Below are 19,706 nucleotides of genomic sequence, written 5' to 3'. Positions count from 1 at the left end.
GTAGTTTTCTTTTTTTGTTGTCTCCTCTCCTGGCTTTGGTGTCAAGGTGATACTGCCTTCGTAGAATGAATTAAGGAGGATTTCCTACTTCTCGATGTTATGGAATAATTTCTGTAACATAAGTGCCAGTTCTTCTGTATAGGTCTGGTAGATATCAGCTGTGAATTCTTGTGGTCTGGGGCTTTTTTGTTGTTGTCGGGAGATTTTTTTTTTATTATTATTATTGCCTCAATCTAGGTGCTCATTATTGGTCTGTTCAGGATTACTATATCTTCCTGATTCAGGCTTGGGAGGTTGGTGTTTCCAGGAATTTATCCATTTCCTCTACATTTTCTAGTTTGTGTGCATAGAAGTTTTTATAGTATTTATGAAGATATTTTATATTTTTGTGATATCCCTTGTAATGTCTCCTTTTTCATTTCTGATTGAACTAATTTGAGTCCTTTCTCTTCTATTTCTGGTTAATTCAAATAGTGGTCTATCAACTTTGTTTATCTTTTCAAAGAACCAACGTTTTATTGTTTGATCCTATGTGTCATTATTATCTTTTTTTTTTTTTTTTTTGGTTTAACATTTAGTTTAATTTTGCTCCGAGCTTTGTTATTTCTTTTCTTTTGCTGACTTTGGGTTGGTTTGTTCTTTTTCCTAGTTCCTTGAGATATGACACCAGATTGATAATTTGTGATCCTTTTGTTTCTTTGACATAAGCATTAAAGGCTATTAACTGTCCCCTTAGCACTACTTTTACTATATCCCATTAATTTTGAAAGTTTGAGTCCCCTTTGTCATTCAGTTTGAATAATCTTTTGATTTCTATCTTAATTTCATCATTGACCCAAAGATTGTTAAGCAGTAGATTGTTTAATTTCCATGACTTTGTGTGAATTTGAGAATTTCTTCTGGAATTGATTTCTAATTTTATTCCACTGTGGTCTGAGAACATACACGGTATGATTTTTACTTTCCAAATTTGCTGAGACTTGTTTTGTGCCTAAGATATGATAAATCTTGGAAAGTGTCTCAAGTGCTCATAAGAAGAATATATAAGCTATAGTTTTTGGGTAGAGTGTTTGGTAAATGTCTGTTAGGTATATTTGTTTTAGAGTCTTGTTTCAGTCCAATGTTTTTTATTGATTTTCTCCTTTAATGATCTGCTCAGTTCTGTCAGTGAGGTGTTGAAGTCCATGATGATTATGATGCTACTGTTTATTTCTTTGCTTCAATTTAGTACAATTTGCTTTATGAATCTGAGAGCTCCTGTGTTAGATGCATACATAGGATTGTTATGTCTTCTTCTGGAATTGCCCCCTTCATCATTATATAATGAACATCTTTGTCTTTTCTTACCATTGTTGAATTAAAATAAATTTTATCTGATATGAGAATGGCTACCCTTGCTTGCTTTTCATTTGCATGGGATATTTTTCCATCTCTTTACCTTGAGTCTGTGTGAATCTTTGCTGGCTAGTTTGGTTTCCCAGAGATAGCATGTATTTGGGTTATTATTTTTCATCCATTCAGGCAGTTTATGCCTTTAAATGAAACATTAAGACTGTTTATGTTCAGCATTAGTATTGATATGTGGGAGACTTTTCTGTTTGCCATGTTGAATGATGCCTTGTTGTTTTGTTTTCTCTCTTGTGCCATTGTTTTTAAGATCTATGAGCTTTACCTTTTGTGTGTTTTTACACTGGTGGGTATCTATTGTGCCATTTCATGTATAGTGCACTTTTGAGCATTTCCTGTAGGGCAGACCTAGTAATGACGAATTCCCTTAGTGTTTGCTTGGAAAAGTCTTTATTTCTCCATCATTTATGAAATTTAGTTTTGCATGGATACAAATTCTTGGCTAGAGTTGTTCTGTTTGAGAAAATTAAAAATGGAGCCCCAATCCCTTCTGGCTTCTATGGTCTCTGCAGAGAAATCTGCTGTTAGCCTAATGGGTTTTCCTTTATAGGTTAGTTGTTACTTTCATCTTGCAGCTTATAGAATTTTCTTCTTAATTTTGACTTTGGCCAGGCTGATGACTATGTGTCTTGGAGATGTCCTATTTGCTATGAATCTTTCCAGTGTTTATTGACCAGCTTGTATCTGTATATCTGCATCTCTGGTAATACCAGAGGCATTTTCTTCAATAATTCCCTCAAATAGGTTTTCCACACTTTTTACTTTTTTTTCTCCCCCTGGGATACCTAAAATTCTTATATTGGTTCTCTTTACATAGTCCCAAATTTCTCTGGATGATTATTCATTCTTCTTTATTCTTTTTTCTGCATTACTGTGTTATTCCAAAATCCTTGTCTTCAAGCTCTGAAACTCTTTCTTCTGGTTGGTTTATACTGTTTTGAAGCTTTCTGCTATAGTTTGAAATTCCTTAAATGACTCTTTTATTTCTTCTAGTTCTGTTATATCTTTTCTTATGTAGTCTATTTCTTTAGAGATTTTTCATTTTTTTTCATTCATGTCTTGAGATGTTTTTGGCTTCTTTGTGTTGCTTCAACTCTCCCTTTTAAGCCTATTCATCTTATTTGCCATCCATATTCTGAATTCCATTTGTGACATTTAGACAATTTCCTTCTGGTTGGGGTCAGTTGCTGTAGATCTATTGTGATACTTTTGGGGTGTCAAACTATCTCTCTCTCTCTTTTTTATGTTTCCAGAGTGCTTTTGCTGGTTTCTTACCTGAAACCTCTTCTCTCAGCTCAGGGTGGATGGGTTTGTAGTGTACCTGTTCTCTGCTGGAAATTCTCCTAATTAGTGAGAAGAAGGAGAGGACCATAGATTGTGATATTGTGTCCTATTCCGGAAGATTGATCTGGCAGGGAAGGGATGGATCTAGCAGGATGCACTGCAATTCTGTAATGTAGCTGTTCTGCATTGTCCTGCTCCCCTGTGGTTGTCACAGTCGAAGCTGGTGCTGAGGGATCTTCGTGTGGAGTGGTGGGCTGGTCCCAGCCCACTATTAGAAGCTCAGGTGGGGGGCTGGGTGAGTCCCTCTCCATGGAGGCAGGTGTCTTGGGATATTTCTCTGCCTGGTCTTCTCACAGCAGTGGCAGTGGCTGCTATGTGAGGCTATTTAGGCAGTGGCTGTGGGTATCAAGGTTGTGGGTGTTTGCTCCACCCAGATCCTGGTGTAATGGTGGCAAGCAGTAGGGAGTGGCTTGTGCCTAATGGGTCTATAGAAGAGTGCTGGACTCTAGGCATGGCATCATATGATGCCACAGGGTTGTGGCTCACTGGGTAGCACACAGGGCCATGGGGGCATGTTTCAGCAGGTGACATATGGGGCTGCAGGTACTGGGCTGCTGGATGGCTAAGGTTCTTTCTCCACAGAGGTCCCACTGAGGCTGTTACCATAGGAGCTCTTGAGTGACATCAGCGCCCACTCCATTTGAATGCCCTGGGGGTGGGTGCTTGGCTCTCAGTCATGGGGTCTGTGAGAGCATCTACTCTCCCTGTTCCCTCCCCAGCCTGGCACTGCCAATGTGGAGGCAGTTGCAGTAAAGCCAATCACTGTGTAGACTGGATGCTCCAGACTCAAGAGCTCAGAATGGCCTCAGTTTCTGGGGCTCAGGACCACGCTAGGGGTGACTCACTTCCTGTCCTGGGGTCTCTGTGTTATTGAGGCATGGCTGGTCTATGGGAATACACTCAGATTCACATGTGTAATTCAAAAGAGTATGGGAGTTAGTGCTCTATGGGGTTACTCTTCACCATTCCTTGGGAAATAAGAGCTAGTGAATGAATAGCTTCCTTTCTCATCCTCTGGGCAAACACTTTTGATACATATTTCATAAGGCACCTCAGACACTGATTCCTAATCGAGCTACCAGTCTTTTGGAGTAGTAGCCAATTTGGTGAAGCTGACTTGTTATGACTCTCCTCCTTCCCTTTCTACTTTCTCAGCTTCTCATCCCTACTCCCTGGCATCACGTTGCCAAATAAACTTCCTGCAGACCTGCCTTTGTCGTAGGTCCTGCTTTCATGGAACCCAGTCTGTGATGGTTTCTACCCACATGGCATCTGTTTAGGTGACATAGTCCTACCTTTTCTTGCAAATGTGAAAGACTCACAGTTTGTCTTCCTGATCCCAATTGAGATACAGGTTTTTCTGTGCTGGATCCTTCAGTTTTTCTTCAGAGCTCTTGGAGGAGCATGGGAATTCTTGGTTGGACTTGCCACACCATACTGGGATGTAGGGACTCCCTCATTCCTTTCATCCATCTAAATGCCCCCCTCAGCCATTAGTACTCTGGCCACATGTAAGTTTTTCTGCAAGTTTTCTACCCAGAACTTACCCCTGATAAAGGGTATACAGGTCCCCTCTATTATGAGGGAGGGGAAAAAAAGTCCTTTCCTAGAAACCCAAGTCAATAATTGCAACTCTGTTGTTTTACTGCTTATTTCTAATTTTCTTCTCTTCTCATTCTTCCTCCTCCAGTAGTCAATAGAGTTTATTTCCTCATATGGGCAAATTGGTTCTTACATTATCAGGTATTTTTCTTGTGTTCTATTGTTTATAGTATTAACTTTATGCTATGAGTTCTTTGGGCTCAATTTTTTGAAACAAGAAACATTTTCTATTTTTTCAAAAAGGCTTCACTCTTGTTCATTTTTTTAAACATTGTCTTCGTTATGGAATTCAAGAATGTATTTTGGAAGTCATATGGCAAGTATTTGTCTTTTTATGTTTTCTGTGTTTGGCTTTCTTATGAAGCTATGAGCTTCAACTTCATCATCCAGTGTTAATAGTGAAAAGGCTTCAGGTTAAAAAAGTAATTACTAAGAATTAAAAGTGTGCTTGTATTTCAAAATGTCATCCAACATAGGACCATCAACAAAGAGTGTATAGCCCAATGGAAATGATTAGAAAGGGAACAAAGAGTTATAAAAAAAAGAATAGTATGGAGTTCCATGCCTTTCACAGAAAAATAAAATGGTGAGAAGATTTGGTTGAGGGAGAATGAAAAGGTGAGTTGAGTTTTATGAATATCAAATTTTGCTACTTCTTGGACTTCTACAAAATCCAGCTAACAAGGGAAGGGCCATGTTTGCTAGAGGAAGAGATACAGAGATCAGAAAGTTTGGCTGGTCCTGCACCTTTTTGTTTTTGCCTTGGTTTTGTTTGTTTGTTTTTCTTTTATGAGCCATTTCATGCTTAAATTATTTTATTTGGAGAGTAAGGAATATATGGTAACTTGGTCTAATTCATCATGAGTGAGCCCCTCGAGGCTTAACTTGAACTGGATACAGCACAGTCAATTGCTTCATTCCCATGTTTGTGCAGAAAGGGAAAAGTGGACTTATATGTTTGTGATATTTTGGTGGACATGATGTCCCCTTCTCATAAGAGGAGAAAATCTGCCTGTTCTGACTCCTCTCCAACATTTGTTTTGATACGTATGCACATATATCTGCAATTGTATGAGAAAGTCTGGAAATATTCTAGGTTCTTTCCTGACTTCTGACCCCAGGAGATGGGGTTAGCATGAGACTTGGCTGCAACCTCATTCTGTCCTTACTTCTGCCTGGTGGAACATGATGTGGCTGCCTTTCACTATAACCCCACTTTCATTCCTTTAGCATTTAATTCTCTTGTTTCAATAAGTACTTCATGGAAACCCTAGATATCATGGTTTCAAGGCAAAATGCTATGTTTCTTTCTCTGGGGTTCAAGGGCTGGCCCTGTCTAGGGGCTGGCATTCTTTAGAGCTAGGGCTAAATGAGGTTCTCAGGTATTGAACGCATACTGAGGACCACAGATAAAGTGCTTAGATGTGCTTGCTTGATTTTACAGAAGGTTTCTGGATTTATATTTATGTCTGCTGGGCATTTGCTGTCACCAAAACTGTCTGCCCAGTCAGTCTCTCTACCTTTACATTTCTGGTTACTTCCTCTGAGAGACTTCCACAAGTACCTCAGCAGGTTGTAAATTACTTTTCTGGGGTAAAATGATGTTTCAGCTAAGTGTTAAGAAATATCTATTCACAGAGAGAGCTAATTAAATCAAGAGCCAGTTTGCCGAAGGAATGGAAAGGAATGAGGCAGTTAGTAGCAAACTTCAACAGAAAAGCTGTTCTCCCAGAGAGAGAGAGAGAGAGAGAGAGAGAGAGAGAGAGAGAGAGAGAGAGTGAGAGAGAGAGATCAATTTTTCAATAGTATTAGGATAGTAGTGGTGATGGTGGTTGTAGAGTTTGTGAACTCCTTTATGATGAGGGTTGGCAGCAAGCTGTCTCTGCTAAGGCTCTAGGCCTGTTCTGTCTAACAGCATTTTTCTGAGATAGTGGGAATGTTTAATATCTGCACCATCTAATATGGCAGCCCCTGGGCACATGCAGCCATTGAGTTCCGGAAATGAGGCTAGTTAGTCCCTGATTCTGCTGCTTGTGGGGTGACTCCCATCCCCTGGGACCTGAGCAAGTCCTGGAGGGCAGTGGGGTGCAGAAGAGCCAAGTGGCAGGGAGGTGTGGGTGCCCGTCCTGGCTCTGCTGCCCCTTTGCCATGAATTTTAGGGCCACTGCTTTTCCTCTTTGAGAGAATGGCTCTTTTCTTCCCTATTTCTTCTTCTTCTCATACCTATGGGCAGTGAAACCCAAATAATCTCCTCAGTAAAGATTCTTTAAAGGCCACATATTTTAGAAATTTGGGGCACTCTAGAAATTTGGGGCGCTCTGCTTTTGTAGAGAAAACATGACAGAACACAGAGACACTTGTAAGAAGTTTATTTGATGGACCACAAGAGATATTCCAGCCAAATATCCTTAGAGGAGACCACCTGGGTGTGGTGAACAGACGAAGACTTCCATTATTGTACGACTAGAGAAGTAGTGTAATAATAGCGGTTCGCTTTGATGGGGATAACGGCCATATCATCAGGGCAGATACCTAGTTCCCGAACGGTATCAACCACTACTGCAATTCCCATAGTTTCTGAAAAAGATGCGGACAAAGATCATCTCTCAGACATTCCAGCTGTGTCCTGTCTTCTTGACTAGTATCAGGAACCTGCCCACAGGGGTTTGGTTTCCCCAATTCCTTTGCAAATCTGTCTCCCATATTAGCTTTTCACATACAGTGCCTCCCTCTCAGAACCTGGGTGCAGTTGCATCTTCCCTCCCACTCTCCTTCCCTCCCCTTCCAGCCCCCCCCCCAGGGTTCTGCTCTGGTTCCAGTTCCAGAGCCACATTTCTGTTTGTAGCTTTTCCTCCCCTGGTGGACAGTGCTTCCCTAGGACAACTAACTCTTGTACTTACTGTCAACCTGAAAGTCCCAGTAAAGTGTTCTTGGAGCATCTTTACACACGCAGACAGTGAATCGATAGTTAAACGGACCATCCATGGTGACGTTGCTTCTGAGATAAGCTTTACACTGATGAGGAAAAGGTGGGAGAAGGGCAAGGACAGGCGTCAGTCTGGGGACTGTGAAGGGAAGGGAAAGGGAAGAGAGGAAGAAGATGGAGGGCACAGAACGGGGGCAGGGGTGGTTGGGGGCCTGGAGGTGTCTGTTTCTGTAGTATCATTTCAGCAGCTAAGTCTGGGTCACACCCTCAAGCTCCCGCATAAGCAGTGTGGGTGTAAGGCCCAGGGGGGAAAGGGAGATGCAAGGGAATCCACAGGGCAAGAGGGCTTGTCCCGCGGTGGCTATCCATCTGGGAAGCAGGCTGGCCTTAGCCACCAGCCAGAGCTTTCGGCATTGACCTGCATTAGCTTTTACTCTGTGAGCTGGTGAGACGGCAGCCTGGCCACTTGGGGGTAGGAGCAAAGGCCAGGCTTTGTCAGAACTGTGACCAAGCCCCAGCCATGCTCCTCCCTAGCTTTGTGACCTTTTCTGATTAAAGTTACACCTCTCACTCCCACTGTCCTCAGTTGTGAGGTGGAAACAATGATCTGCAAAGCCTGGCTGTTAGGTAAGTACACACAATCTTGAATGTAAATTTCTTTCTTTCTTTCTTTCTTTTTTTTTTTTTTTGCAATTTAAGACCCCAGATTATTGAATATAAAAATGTCAGTGGAGTCAGGAAGATTTTGTCTAGTTAATGTTGACACAGGGGTTTTATCCTGGGGTCCATGGACCCAGAGGGATCTGTGGATAGAATTCGGCGAGTCTGTGAACTCAGGTGGGAAAAAAAATGCATTTTTATTTTACAAACCTCTAATTGAAATTTAGCATTCTTTCAGTTATGAATGTCATCAAGAAGCCACAGTAGCATTAGCAGTATCTGTGATTTTATCACAAGAAGAAACATAGATATGTTCCTACCACTTTACAGATTTAGATATCTTGACATACTGCCTGCACTCGTCACTACCTGGGACATATGGCTGTTATCAGAGAGGCTGCGTGTTCACGGCTGAGGCCATCTGGCTGTCTGGCCATCTGCCCGTCTCCTGCAGCTAGCTCAGATACGTGGCAACTCTGCACGGAATAGCCCTTCGGCCCTAACAGTAAATTCAAGCATTCTCACCATTGGAGTTTTACTCAGAATGCTTTGGAAAATTCTGGTATTTCTTTAGAGAAGCCTACCCTTACTTCGTTTAGCTTTTTATTACATTCACAGCTATATATCTTCATGAATCACAATTTTCACCATTTGTATAATCAGAACAAAAAATCAGAGACCAGCATACAGTTTAATGTACTTCTTCAAGCTAAGCAACAACAGCCATCACACAGATCAATGATGCCTTCATAAAATAAAGTTTAACTTGTCTATATTTTCAATGTATTGCCTTTCCGGCTAATGCATTGATAAAGAAACATATTACTATATCACAAGTTTGTTTTTTAATAATTGTGTCGTTGTTATTCAATGTGGTAGTTTTCCTATGTAATCCAATGCACTTTATGCATTCAGAAACAATTTTCTGATAAGCATTCCATAGACTTCATGAAACCAGTAAAATCATCCATAGAACACAAATGGTAAGCATTGTGGTTTACCACAAATTTTCTTCAGCCTTAAAGGACGATATAATCTTTACATTCAAATACATGTGGTAGGTATAATGTATTCTAATTTTAAAATAAATAAATATGAGCCTAAGACTCCATTTTATCAAAAATTTAGTCACAAAAACATTATTACTAATAGACAATGAGGATAGGTGGTAGAAATTTTATACTTATATAAATAAACAAATTATATTTTACTAAAACTTTAAATATATAAAAGATATTTTTATAGCTATATTTTATAATTGATAACTATAAATAAAAATTGGCTGACTAGAGTTAACAAATTTTCCTTTCCTATAAATTCTTTCTAGTTTGCAAAGTTACTTAGTCTAAGGAGTTCTTTAGACTTGTACTCGGGTAGTGGACCTACTTGTACTTGGGTAGGTTTTGAAAAGATCACTTTATTTTATTGTACTAGCATGATTCTTAAAAGCCTACTTTCATTAATCACAATAGCACGAAATTTTATCACATGTCATTTTGTAGATTCAAACTCATTTTATTATACCTATCACATTTTCAGAGGTGAAAATGTACTTTCATTACCTATCACCACCAGAAACTACCACTATTCTCAACATTTTATGTACACATTATTTATACATTCTCATTCTCATTCTCAACTGCAGGTATGATAAACAAAACACAGAACTGAAAAATTATGATCCAGCCTCCCTCCCACACCAAATTAGTGCAGATGGCTCAGATTCTTGAACTGCAAACAGAAAAATTTGACAAAGCAGCTGTGATAATCTTTACTCTGTGACCAGGAATCTTTCTCTTACAGATATGGGATATTTCTAGAATGTATTTTAATGAATTGCAACTTTTATGCTCCCAAATATGCTTTCCATTTAATCATTGTCCCTAAATCTCATTTGAATTAAGAAACTCATGCTGTGGGGAGATACTCAACAGAGGGTATCCTTCAAGAAGGGTCTGGGGCAGGAGGCTGGGAGAACAGGGGACACATAGGTTGTGGCCCTAGAACAAAGGTAGTTAGGTTGCATGTTTGTGATGCCTGAGAAGACCACTGGCCAGGAGGAGACACATTGGCCAGGGAAGAGTCTCTGGGGTTTAATACCTGCATTGGTCTCTTTTCCTTGTGGCCCCACGCAGGAGACAAGGGGAATAATGCTCTAATGCCAAGCTGCTCAAAGTATGGTCTTTTTGGGCGCAGCTTCAGTGTTCTCTGGGAGTTTGTTAGAAATCTAGACGCTCTGGCCTCTGGCCAGACCTGCTGAATCAGAATCTGCACTTCAACAATATCCCCAGGGAAGTTTTATGCACATTACCCTTTGAGAATCTCTGATCTAGTTCAGAGATTGGAGTTCCCTCCAAGACTGAGCTGAACTGAGGGAAAAGGAGAGATGCATGTGAGCTCCTTGTCAGGGAGAGGGGGCTGGAATAAAAGTCATCTGCTGGTGACCCAGAGCAAAAGAGTAGAAGACGGGCAGAAAGCACAATCCCTCAGGGCTTATTGGAGAAGAAGAATCATATATCCTGCCCATCCTCTTCTTCCCACCTGCCTCAACCTACTGAATGGGGTTGCATTTTTTTTTTCTTCTGAGAACCCCTTTCCCACTTTCATCCCAAACCCATCATGCTCAGGATGTTGGAGGAATTTTTTCTATTCTCCATCCTTCTTATTTCTCATCTCTTCATTCTCTCTTTCTCTTCCTTTCTAGACCTCTCTGGATCAGGGTTTCTTCATCTGTAAAATGCAAAGTCATCTGCCCCACAGTTGTTCTGCGGCGCAAGTAGCATAACATATAGGAGACTGTTTTAAGTCTAATGTGCAATATTAAAGAGAGAGATTAATTAAATTGTATTCATCATCAAAGAGCTGGATTTTTTTTTTTTAAATCATGCCCCCAAGCCTCTACTTACCACCAAACATTCTGTCAATTCTGTTTCAATGTTAAGCTTCACGGAGACTTCCTGATTTACCCGTGTTCTACTGGGCATGTCTACATTCATTATGACTGCCCTCCTGGTTCTGGGAAGAGAGAAACAGGACACAGATGAGAGACCAATGCATGAGAGAGGGGCTGCCACAAGCAGAGCAGGGGGCTTGAGGATGGAGTGAGGGAGGGAGACGATGTGGGTCAGATCAACTGCTCAGTGTCAGAATCCCTATAAGTTGTGTGCGTTGGTTGGTTTGGTTGCCTTATACAGATTTAGTTTTAGGACACTTCCTTGAAAACTGAGCATTTTCTGTCCTTCCAGTGACAAAAAAACAAATTTAAGAAAAAGAAAAGAAGTATGACATCACGTGTCATTTCCTAATAACATCCTTCTGGTTCAGCTGATTGTCTGCTGAGTGGGCCACTCAAGTCATCATTAGAAGAAAATTTCCTATCAACAGAATCACATTAACTCAGTAAACATCTCAGTGCCCTAAAGGAGTTTGTAGGACCATCTTTGAAGGTGTTCCTCCTTTTGTTCCTGGATAGGGTCTAGGAATTTGTGTCTACTTAGCTCCATAGGGGATTTGGACACACAGCTCTGTTCAGGAACTTAAGCTACCACTCCACGTTCAGGCCACACACCACAGTCTGATAGAAAAAGGAAATGGAGGCAGAGAGAATGGATCAATATTCCTCTTCCATCAGTGAGGACCTGGTTGAGGCCAGGAGAGTTACTTTCTCTTTCCTAGGAACTCTTGGCTACATCGCTTTGGGGTTGGGTGGGACAGAGGGAATGTGGTAGCCCACAATGCTCTCAGCCCCGTTTCCTAGGGCCAAACATCTCAGCAATTGCTCTAGTGCTCTCTGCACAGAAAAGGGGTGTGAAGACCTAAGCATCTTCAAAATCTCTCCCATTGGTGAATGAGCTTAGGATTGGTAGGATGACCAGCTGATAGGACTGAAGAATTTCCTGGAATGAGGGGCTTTCAGCGTTAAAACCAGGGAAGTCCTGGGCAAACGGGGATGGTTGGACCATCTGATTAGCAGAGCTTATTTCAACAACTTGCTTTCCTTGGGGATAAGTGGAGTGTCACCTGGCTCTGAACCTGTCTCCATGCAGGGTTTCTCAGGACACTTGTCTCCATGACACCAGCTTGTCAATACCCTGGACAGTTTCTTCTAGGACAAGACATCTAGCCATGCCACAGACAGCACCTCCAGGATCACAACCCAGAAACCCAGCACTCCAAATGCTGCTGCTATGGAGAAAACTCCCTAGGTTATTTTGGGCATCCCTGCTTCTCCTCAGACTCTGGCCCCATTTTCTACTGAAGGAAATTAGAAATGTTTTATCCCCAAATATGTTTCTTCATCATATTTTAAGATGGCCTCAGACGTCTCACTGATAAAAGTAACACTGCAAAGGTGTCTTTTGCGTGTGCGTGTGTGTGTGTGTGTGTGTGTGTGTGTGTGTGTGTTGGGGGGTGGCGGTGTAAATTTACATCTGTACAGAATATAGCTAGGTCTCTGCTCCCCTGGATAAGAAAAGATATTAACTGAGAGTCTGACACCTTTTGAGGTCTGAAAAGAAACATTTGTAGTCTATTCTCTCTGAGGGCTGCTACATGTTCATCATTTAAATAATAAAATCACCTTTCTAACTACTCAAACCTCTTCCTCTCTCCCTCCCCAAAACTGTTGTTCTGCTTCTAAGTCCCCCATTCTTTAAAAACCTCACTGAAGAGTTGAATCTTCATTTTCCGAGGGGTCCCCTATATACATGTTAAGATAAATTCTTATAGCTTTTCTCTTATTTATCTCTTTTACTATGAGTTGATTTTTCATGGACTCTTCCAAGGGTAAAGGGGAAGTTTCCCCTTCACCTTAACACTATTTTACTTGCCGCAATTTCCCTGCTTCCTTCAAATGTGTACCCTCAATAAGTTGGCTCCTGAACCTGTGCTCCCAGGTCCCAGGGCAGGTGGGGTCAAGAGGTCCTAGTATTCATTGTCAGGCTTCAGGATAGGACAAATGTTGAAGCTGCTAGGCGAGCTCAACCTCAGACCACAGGACAGTGACCGGGGTCTCTCATTTTTCAGCGAATCCTGCCACAGCTGCCCAAAATTACTGTTGGAACTCACAGACCTGTTAACCCTTCTTGTCTAGGGGACAAAGTGTGAGAGGGTAAAGTATACTGAGCAGAAATCCGAACCAAGGTGTAGATTATGAACAGGATGCAGATCGGAGTGCAGGAGGAAGACTAATTGTTAATTACAGTCCGTATGTACACGGGGAGCCTCAGTTCCACAGGCAGCCTAGAGAGGGGAGAGGAGGAGAACCTGGCGGGAGGTCTATGGGAGCTCCCCGGGCTGGAGTGCTGGGAAGTTGAAACAAATCTTCCGAGAGGGATGTGCAGATTTGCAGGTTGGGAGAGGAGCACTGCCTGCAAGGCTTTTCTGTGGGGAGGAGAGGGGCATTGCTCACGTGTCTTCCTGAGTTTTGATGGTCCCCAGCTGCAGGCAGAGAACCAGGAGCAGGCCAGTGCTGGCCCTGAACAGGAGCTGGAGAGAGCGCATGCTGGAGGAAACAGAAGGTGACCTGTCCCAGAGAAGTGGCGTCCCAGGTGCCCAGCACACTTCTTATAGGCAGATCCAGGAAGTGCGAGAGCTGCCAGGTAAATCCATGAGGTAAATCACCCTCCCCGCTCATGATCTTTCCTTCTTGAGCCAACGTTTGTTTTCCTATGGGGAAAAAAAAATCAACATTCAGCTAAAATGTCAGAGACTAGGAAAGGAGTCAGATTGACCTTCCTTATTTTTTCAGTGTCAGAGTTTCTCCAAATGGTCAGTACCTCAAAAGACACACCAGTCCTTCCCTAGCTCACAGAGATGGTTTTCTTTTCCCTTAGTATACGCCTGTCTGTCCTGCTGTGTGTAGTCTTAGCTTCAGCCACTTCTCCCCTAACTTCCGAAGGTAGAGGACCCCACTGTGGGGGCACATTTCAGACCACAGCTCTAGAGCACATTTGCCTGATCACCTTATAGTAAGTTTAAGAGGCAACGCCATGCAAAAAAATTTTTGGAGCACTAGGATCATCGAGGCTTCCCAGCGGCCACCACTAGCCATGAGGTGGGAGAACTGGGGAAGAGATGGGCTGCTCTGAGTGATGAGGAAGTGAGCCCAGAGACTTCATGATGTGAAGATGTTTGTTATTGTCGACCACACCTTTTGACTACAGGGGTAGCAGTACTATACTGCAGACGGCCAAGGGATCCAGGGTCCCCACAGTCCTCTATTTTAATTCTAGACAATTCCTTAAATAGCTGATACCCCCAAATCAGACTTCTTGGCACCAAAGAGCCTGGTCATTTTCTTATTGACGCAGCCACTTTCTCGTGTTACTGAAATCTCGCCACTTCTCCTCAAGGCCACATCAGAAGAACAAGAACAAGTGGTTTGAGGAGAAGGAAAGAGAAGTTTATTACTTTGCTGGCAAAGAAGGAAAAATGGTAGACCTTCTTGTCTCAAAATCTACATTTCTTGAACATAAGTAGAAATACAGAGCTTTTAAAGGGAGTTCCCTCAGTTCTAGGCTATTGTAGTTAAATATTCTATTCATGTCATACCTGCCACAGACAGAGCCTCACCTGGGCCCACCTTAGGAGCTGGCCTTGGCCTGCTGATGGCTGAGTTATCTCTTGTAACAAAAGACTTAACCTGTCTCAGGGATGCAGGCCAGGCCAAAGTTTCCAAAAAGAGTGGGGGAAGCTTTAAAGAGACAGAAAATATTTTTATCATTTTTTTTCCAGGCCATTCCCTCTGTTGCACTCACTCTTGTCTTATAGCATAAGACCCATGGGAAGACCCATGGGAAGAAAGACCCCTTCCACTAGCACAGAACCACAGTTGTGTCCAAGAGATGTCCTGGCCCTGGAATTCCTTTTTCTGGGATGATGGGGAGACTTGCTCTTGCTGACATTGGCATTGTGTGTTTCTCTTTACTAAATTAAATCTATTCCTTCCCTACAACTTATGACACTGTGGGATTTGTTTCTAACCTTTGCATGACAAATTGCAGCCTGGGAAGATCCTCTCTGGCAAGAGAGTGAATATTAGAGTTGTAGGAGTTACCTATGTATATTGCTAGAGTGCTGCTCAGTGTAGATTTAGATCTGCTCAGTATAGATTTAGAATTAAAGTCTAGGTGTGTACTTCTAGTTTCTGGATGTATCTTTCAAAATTGTTCTACATGCTCCTCCATTCCTGCATCTGCCTCCTTGTTCCTTTGGATTGGAAATTGTTCATATCATTCCTCACTTAAAACTTCAGCTATTATTGGGGCCACATGCTCTGTTTTGGTCCCATGGACTCAAAAATAATGCTTTTGCTTTACCTTGCCCAGGTGATATAATGATCCTCCTTCATAAGCACTCTCCCACATTTAAATTTTCTTTATAACTGGTCCTTCTCTTATGCACTCACTTGAATGATTTCCCTCAGAGGGACATGCTAGCTAGACTGACCAAGGCATAGGGCCAAAGAATTTAGGAAGTGTCCATGTGGGAAAATCTAGGAAGAGCTCTTTACTGAGATTTAGCTACTTTTGAAGGCACAGCCCTGCCCTTGAAGATTTAGCTTTAGCACTTTTGGCAAGACAATGCTCAGATAGGGGCTGATGACAATGGGTTAAGAGAATCTATTGTAGGTAAAGAGGCTGATCTTCTGTAAGTCATCAGGACACTGTGCTACTCAGAACCCTTCAATGTACCTGACAAATAAATCTAAGTACTGTGAAGGCCATGCTGGTGTGATTGTTAATTTTATGTGTGCTTAGCAAGGCATGGTGCCCAGGTTTTTGTAAAACAATAGTCTAGATGTTGCTATGACTTTTTTTTTTTTTAATGTGATTCACATTTACATCTGAAATCAGTAAACTGTGAGTAAAGCAGATTATCTCCCTAATATGGGTTAGCCTCATTGAATCAATCGAAAATTTTAAGAGAAAACTCTGAGGTCCCTTGAGGAAGGAGAAATTAATGGGAAAACAAAATTGTCATGCAGTAAATAATGAACGAGTCTAGTAGGTTTGAGAAGCCAAATAGAGGTTGATAAAATCAGATTGTAAACAATTTAGGAGGCTTATAGAAGAGACTGCAAAGCCACAAAGGGAAGGGATTGGGGATTAATGAGAAGCTTGCCACAGGCTAAATTTGCAGAGAGAAAGGTGATCCTAGACTTCACAAGGCCCATGAAAGAGAAATATAAAGAATAAACAAAAAAGGGAGTTATAGCAGCCAACGCACATGGAACATATACCATGCGGATAACGTCATTCTGAACACTTTACATGTATTAACTCAATCTTCATAAACAACCTTATGAAGTGGGATGCCATTTTACAAATGGGGAAACAGAGGCATAGAAGAGATAAAATATCTAGCCCAGGTCATAGAGTAGTAACTGGTGGGGTCCACTTTGGGTCCAGGTTTTGTGGAATCTGAAAGTTTTGGTTTATAATATTGAAGAGCCTCTTTCAGAAATAGCATACAGACTTACAGATGTAAACTACAGATACAGGACCTTGGAAGAGGCACCTGTGCATGAGGAGCCCCAATGCTTCATGTCATTCGCTTAATGGATACACCTTAGTTAAAGCCAGAATTGCAACACAGTGGATCTGACTCTGGAATCTGAGATTTTAACCACTACATTGTGTACCGGTGAGAACAGATTGCAAAGTTAGTAATAGGAAGAGCTGAGAGTTTATAATCAAGTAGTCCGATACCAGAGTCTATGTCCTTAAACACTTGCCTTTCTGTTTCTTGATGTAATGTCATCTTAAAGTTGAGAAAAGGAAACTTAACTAAGGTTTTCATAACTTGTTCATGTCATATAACCAACAAAGGACAAAGGTTTTGCAGTTTGGTTTGGCCATATGACTAGGCCAAGCCATTAGAACCCAGGTAGAAGTGAATCCAACCCTTGGAATCACCACTCTGTTTCCTCTTGCTTAATAAAAGCATGGGTGCTATAGCACTTGTACAAGGACATTTAGCGTATGCTCAGGATGTACTATTTGTTTACTAGAGGGGATTGCATCCAAGCAAAATCTCTCAGAGGTGCTGGAGTGTGACTCTATTCTTAGAAACTCTGTCATGTTTAGTGTCATTTCGAAGGTCACCTTGGGCATGTAGGGGCCAAGATAAAACTTCCCCTTTACCTTCGAAAGGTTTGCTGAAAAACAACTTTCAAAAGACAGATTTATAGGAGAAATGCACATAAATTTATTAACAAACACAGGGGAGAACTACAGAGTGATTACCACCAACACCCCAATGGAGTACAGAAGCTTATATGCCATCTTGAGGTTACAGGAGGAATACGGGCTCGGAGCACTGCCAAAACCAGGTTATGGTGGTAGATCAGGTAGTGGTGGCAAGACAGGTTATGGGAGGGAGAGAAGAGGAGGTCTAGCTGACAAAGGTGGTCTTGTTATGTAGAAAACCCTCACAGATAGCAGCCCTCAGAGAGAATAGATGGTAAATATTTCTTACAGACCTTTAAAGGTATCAGACTGGCACTTAATCTTTCCTAGATCCAGATAAAGATTCAGATAAGGGAGGATCTCAGAAAAAGCTTGGCTGCCTCAATGCAGATTCTCCATAGAGGCAAGTCTCCCCTCCAAAGACAGTTTGCAGAGATACTTCTGTTGGTAGGACCTCTGATCAGCCATCTCATAATATGTCAAAGAAGCATATTTTAGGGCAGAATATTTTGCTTTCCTTCAGGCATTAGTATTCAGCTGTTAAAGGGTGAAAGAAAGAATGGAGAATTATGAAGGATTTTTTTTTTAATGGGTAAGATTCGGGAGTGGCTTCTGTCATTCATTGTGTATGTCCCCATGAGCACAGTGTAGCCATATGGTCAAAGCAAACTGCAAGTGAGATTGGGAAATGCAGACTAGTCCTCCCTGCCCAAGAGGAAAAGGAAGCAGATCTGGTGAAGTTGCTTGTTACCATACACGTGTGGTATGTGTCTCTTCATTTTTAGTAGAGAATGTCAACTTAAAATAATCAAGAAGATAGGGGTCCAGTTTCAAGTGTTTATTCAAGCACAAAGGTTGAGGATGGGCCTGCCCAGGAAGCACAGATGTCAAAGAATGGAAGTCAGCGTTCCGAAGTGGAGAAGTTTGGGATCATTTATATAGACAAAGTTTATGGAAGTTGAACAGAATTTCAACATCTTTCTGTGTAAGGCTTAGTGTATAGTTACCAGTGATCTGATTAGTTGAGGTGGTCTTTTTCTTTCAGGAGAGGCATATTTAATATTCCACACTGATGATGTCCCTGCCATGAGGTCCCTGTTCCGGGCACCATCTGGTCTGCGGCAGGCACAGGACAATAGAGGAGGCAGTTAATGTGTAACAGAGGCCAGTGCCTTGAAGCAGGTGGCCTGGTCTCTCATCTCTCCTCGTCATGTACAGAACAAGAACAATGAGGAAGAAAGTTAAGCTCTAATATGAGAAGCAGAACTGCAAACATGCTAGTGACTCAGACTGCAGTCACATCTCTCTCAAGACTGACTTTAGTAAAGTTAACCCCCGGCCAGCAGACAAATTAGACTGGCTGACCGAGGTGCTCAAAGCCAAATAGAAGGAGACAGCGTGGCTGGGTGAGGGAGTGGTCCCGTACTCTGTGTTCTCGGAAAGATGTCGTGAGAGTGTCCCAGGACCTTCCTGTCTACAATCGAGCCGAACCAGATCCTGTTTTTGGTGGGGTGACAGAGTGTCGCTGGGAATTCCCCTCCTGACCACCAGCCGGCCATCTGGAACTAGCCAACTAAGACAGGCTGGTGACTTGGGGCTCAGAAGTCAAGACCCTGCTCCTCAGTCCCCTGGCTCTGCCCCCGCCCTGCAGTTTTCACCTTTATTATCTCTAAGTGCGTTTTTGGTTCACACTGGAGGCTGGGACTCCACCATCTACAGATTGTTTTTTTACGGAAAATAAAGATTTCCCCTTTTCCTCCACAGATGTCATGGTCTTTTGTTAATAGCTTAAAGTGTTTTGGTGATTCCAATGGCTTTTAAATTTTATTTCACAAGAATACCAAAATATTTCCAAAAGTTGTGGTGACCATTTACATGCTGCACATCTTTGCCAATATTTGATATTGTTAGTTCTTTTAATTTTGGCTTTTCTGGTGGGTATGTATTGGAGCTTATTGTAATTTTACTTTTAATTTTTGTGATCACTAATGGTCTTTAGCCTTTTCATATGTTTCGGGGATATCGTATATTCCCTTTTGTGAGGTGCCTGTTCAAGGCTCTTGCCCATTTTTCAATTGGGTTGCTTGTCAATTGGTAGGATTTCTGTATATATCAATATTTCAGCTATGAGCTTTTTTGCAGATTGCATCTTCTACCTTATCTTGCTTTGCATATCTTTTGATGAACAGAAGCTCTTAATTTTAATGTTTACATTTAGCAGCCTTTTCCTTTATAGTGAATGCTCTATCTACTCCAACTGAATTCAGTAATCCTCTCCCCACCCGTACGCCAGCCTCTTTCTTTGGGCCCATACACCCACTCCCATGCTCGGCACTGCCAAGTATCTGAGCGACAATTTCAGTTATTTGACTCAGACTCAGACGGAAAGGCATATGAGGATGGAAAGGCATGATATCTCCAGCTTATTCCTACAGCAGCAACAAGATCCAGAGATCAATATCCCAGTAAATTATCCTGATGTACACACTCACACACACACAAACAGGTATGATTCATAAATACATCTATAATACGCATCTTATTTTGAATTTAATTATTTACTTTACCATATGTTA

At 41.8% G+C, this 19,706-nt stretch overlaps 1 protein-coding gene across 1 annotated transcript; it reads right to left on the bottom strand.

Moving 5' to 3' along the window:
• Window positions 1-6,746: 6,746 nt before the first annotated feature.
• On the bottom strand, window positions 6,747-13,482 carry PIP (prolactin induced protein). The gene is made up of 4 exons (XM_076006230.1): window positions 13,350-13,482; window positions 10,846-10,954; window positions 7,254-7,515; window positions 6,747-6,930 (listed from the first exon to the last, which is right to left on the bottom strand). Exons 1-4 carry the CDS (start codon window positions 13,439-13,441, stop codon window positions 6,806-6,808), a joined length of 588 nt encoding a protein of 195 aa, XP_075862345.1. The 5' UTR covers window positions 13,442-13,482; the 3' UTR covers window positions 6,747-6,805.
• Window positions 13,483-19,706: the final 6,224 nt, after the last annotated feature.

This window comes from Microcebus murinus, chromosome 9 (assembly GCF_040939455.1).
Source record: "Microcebus murinus isolate Inina chromosome 9, M.murinus_Inina_mat1.0, whole genome shotgun sequence".
Classification (NCBI taxonomy): Eukaryota; Metazoa; Chordata; class Mammalia; order Primates; family Cheirogaleidae; genus Microcebus; species Microcebus murinus.
This window is presented reverse-complemented; position numbering and strand designations above follow the sequence as displayed.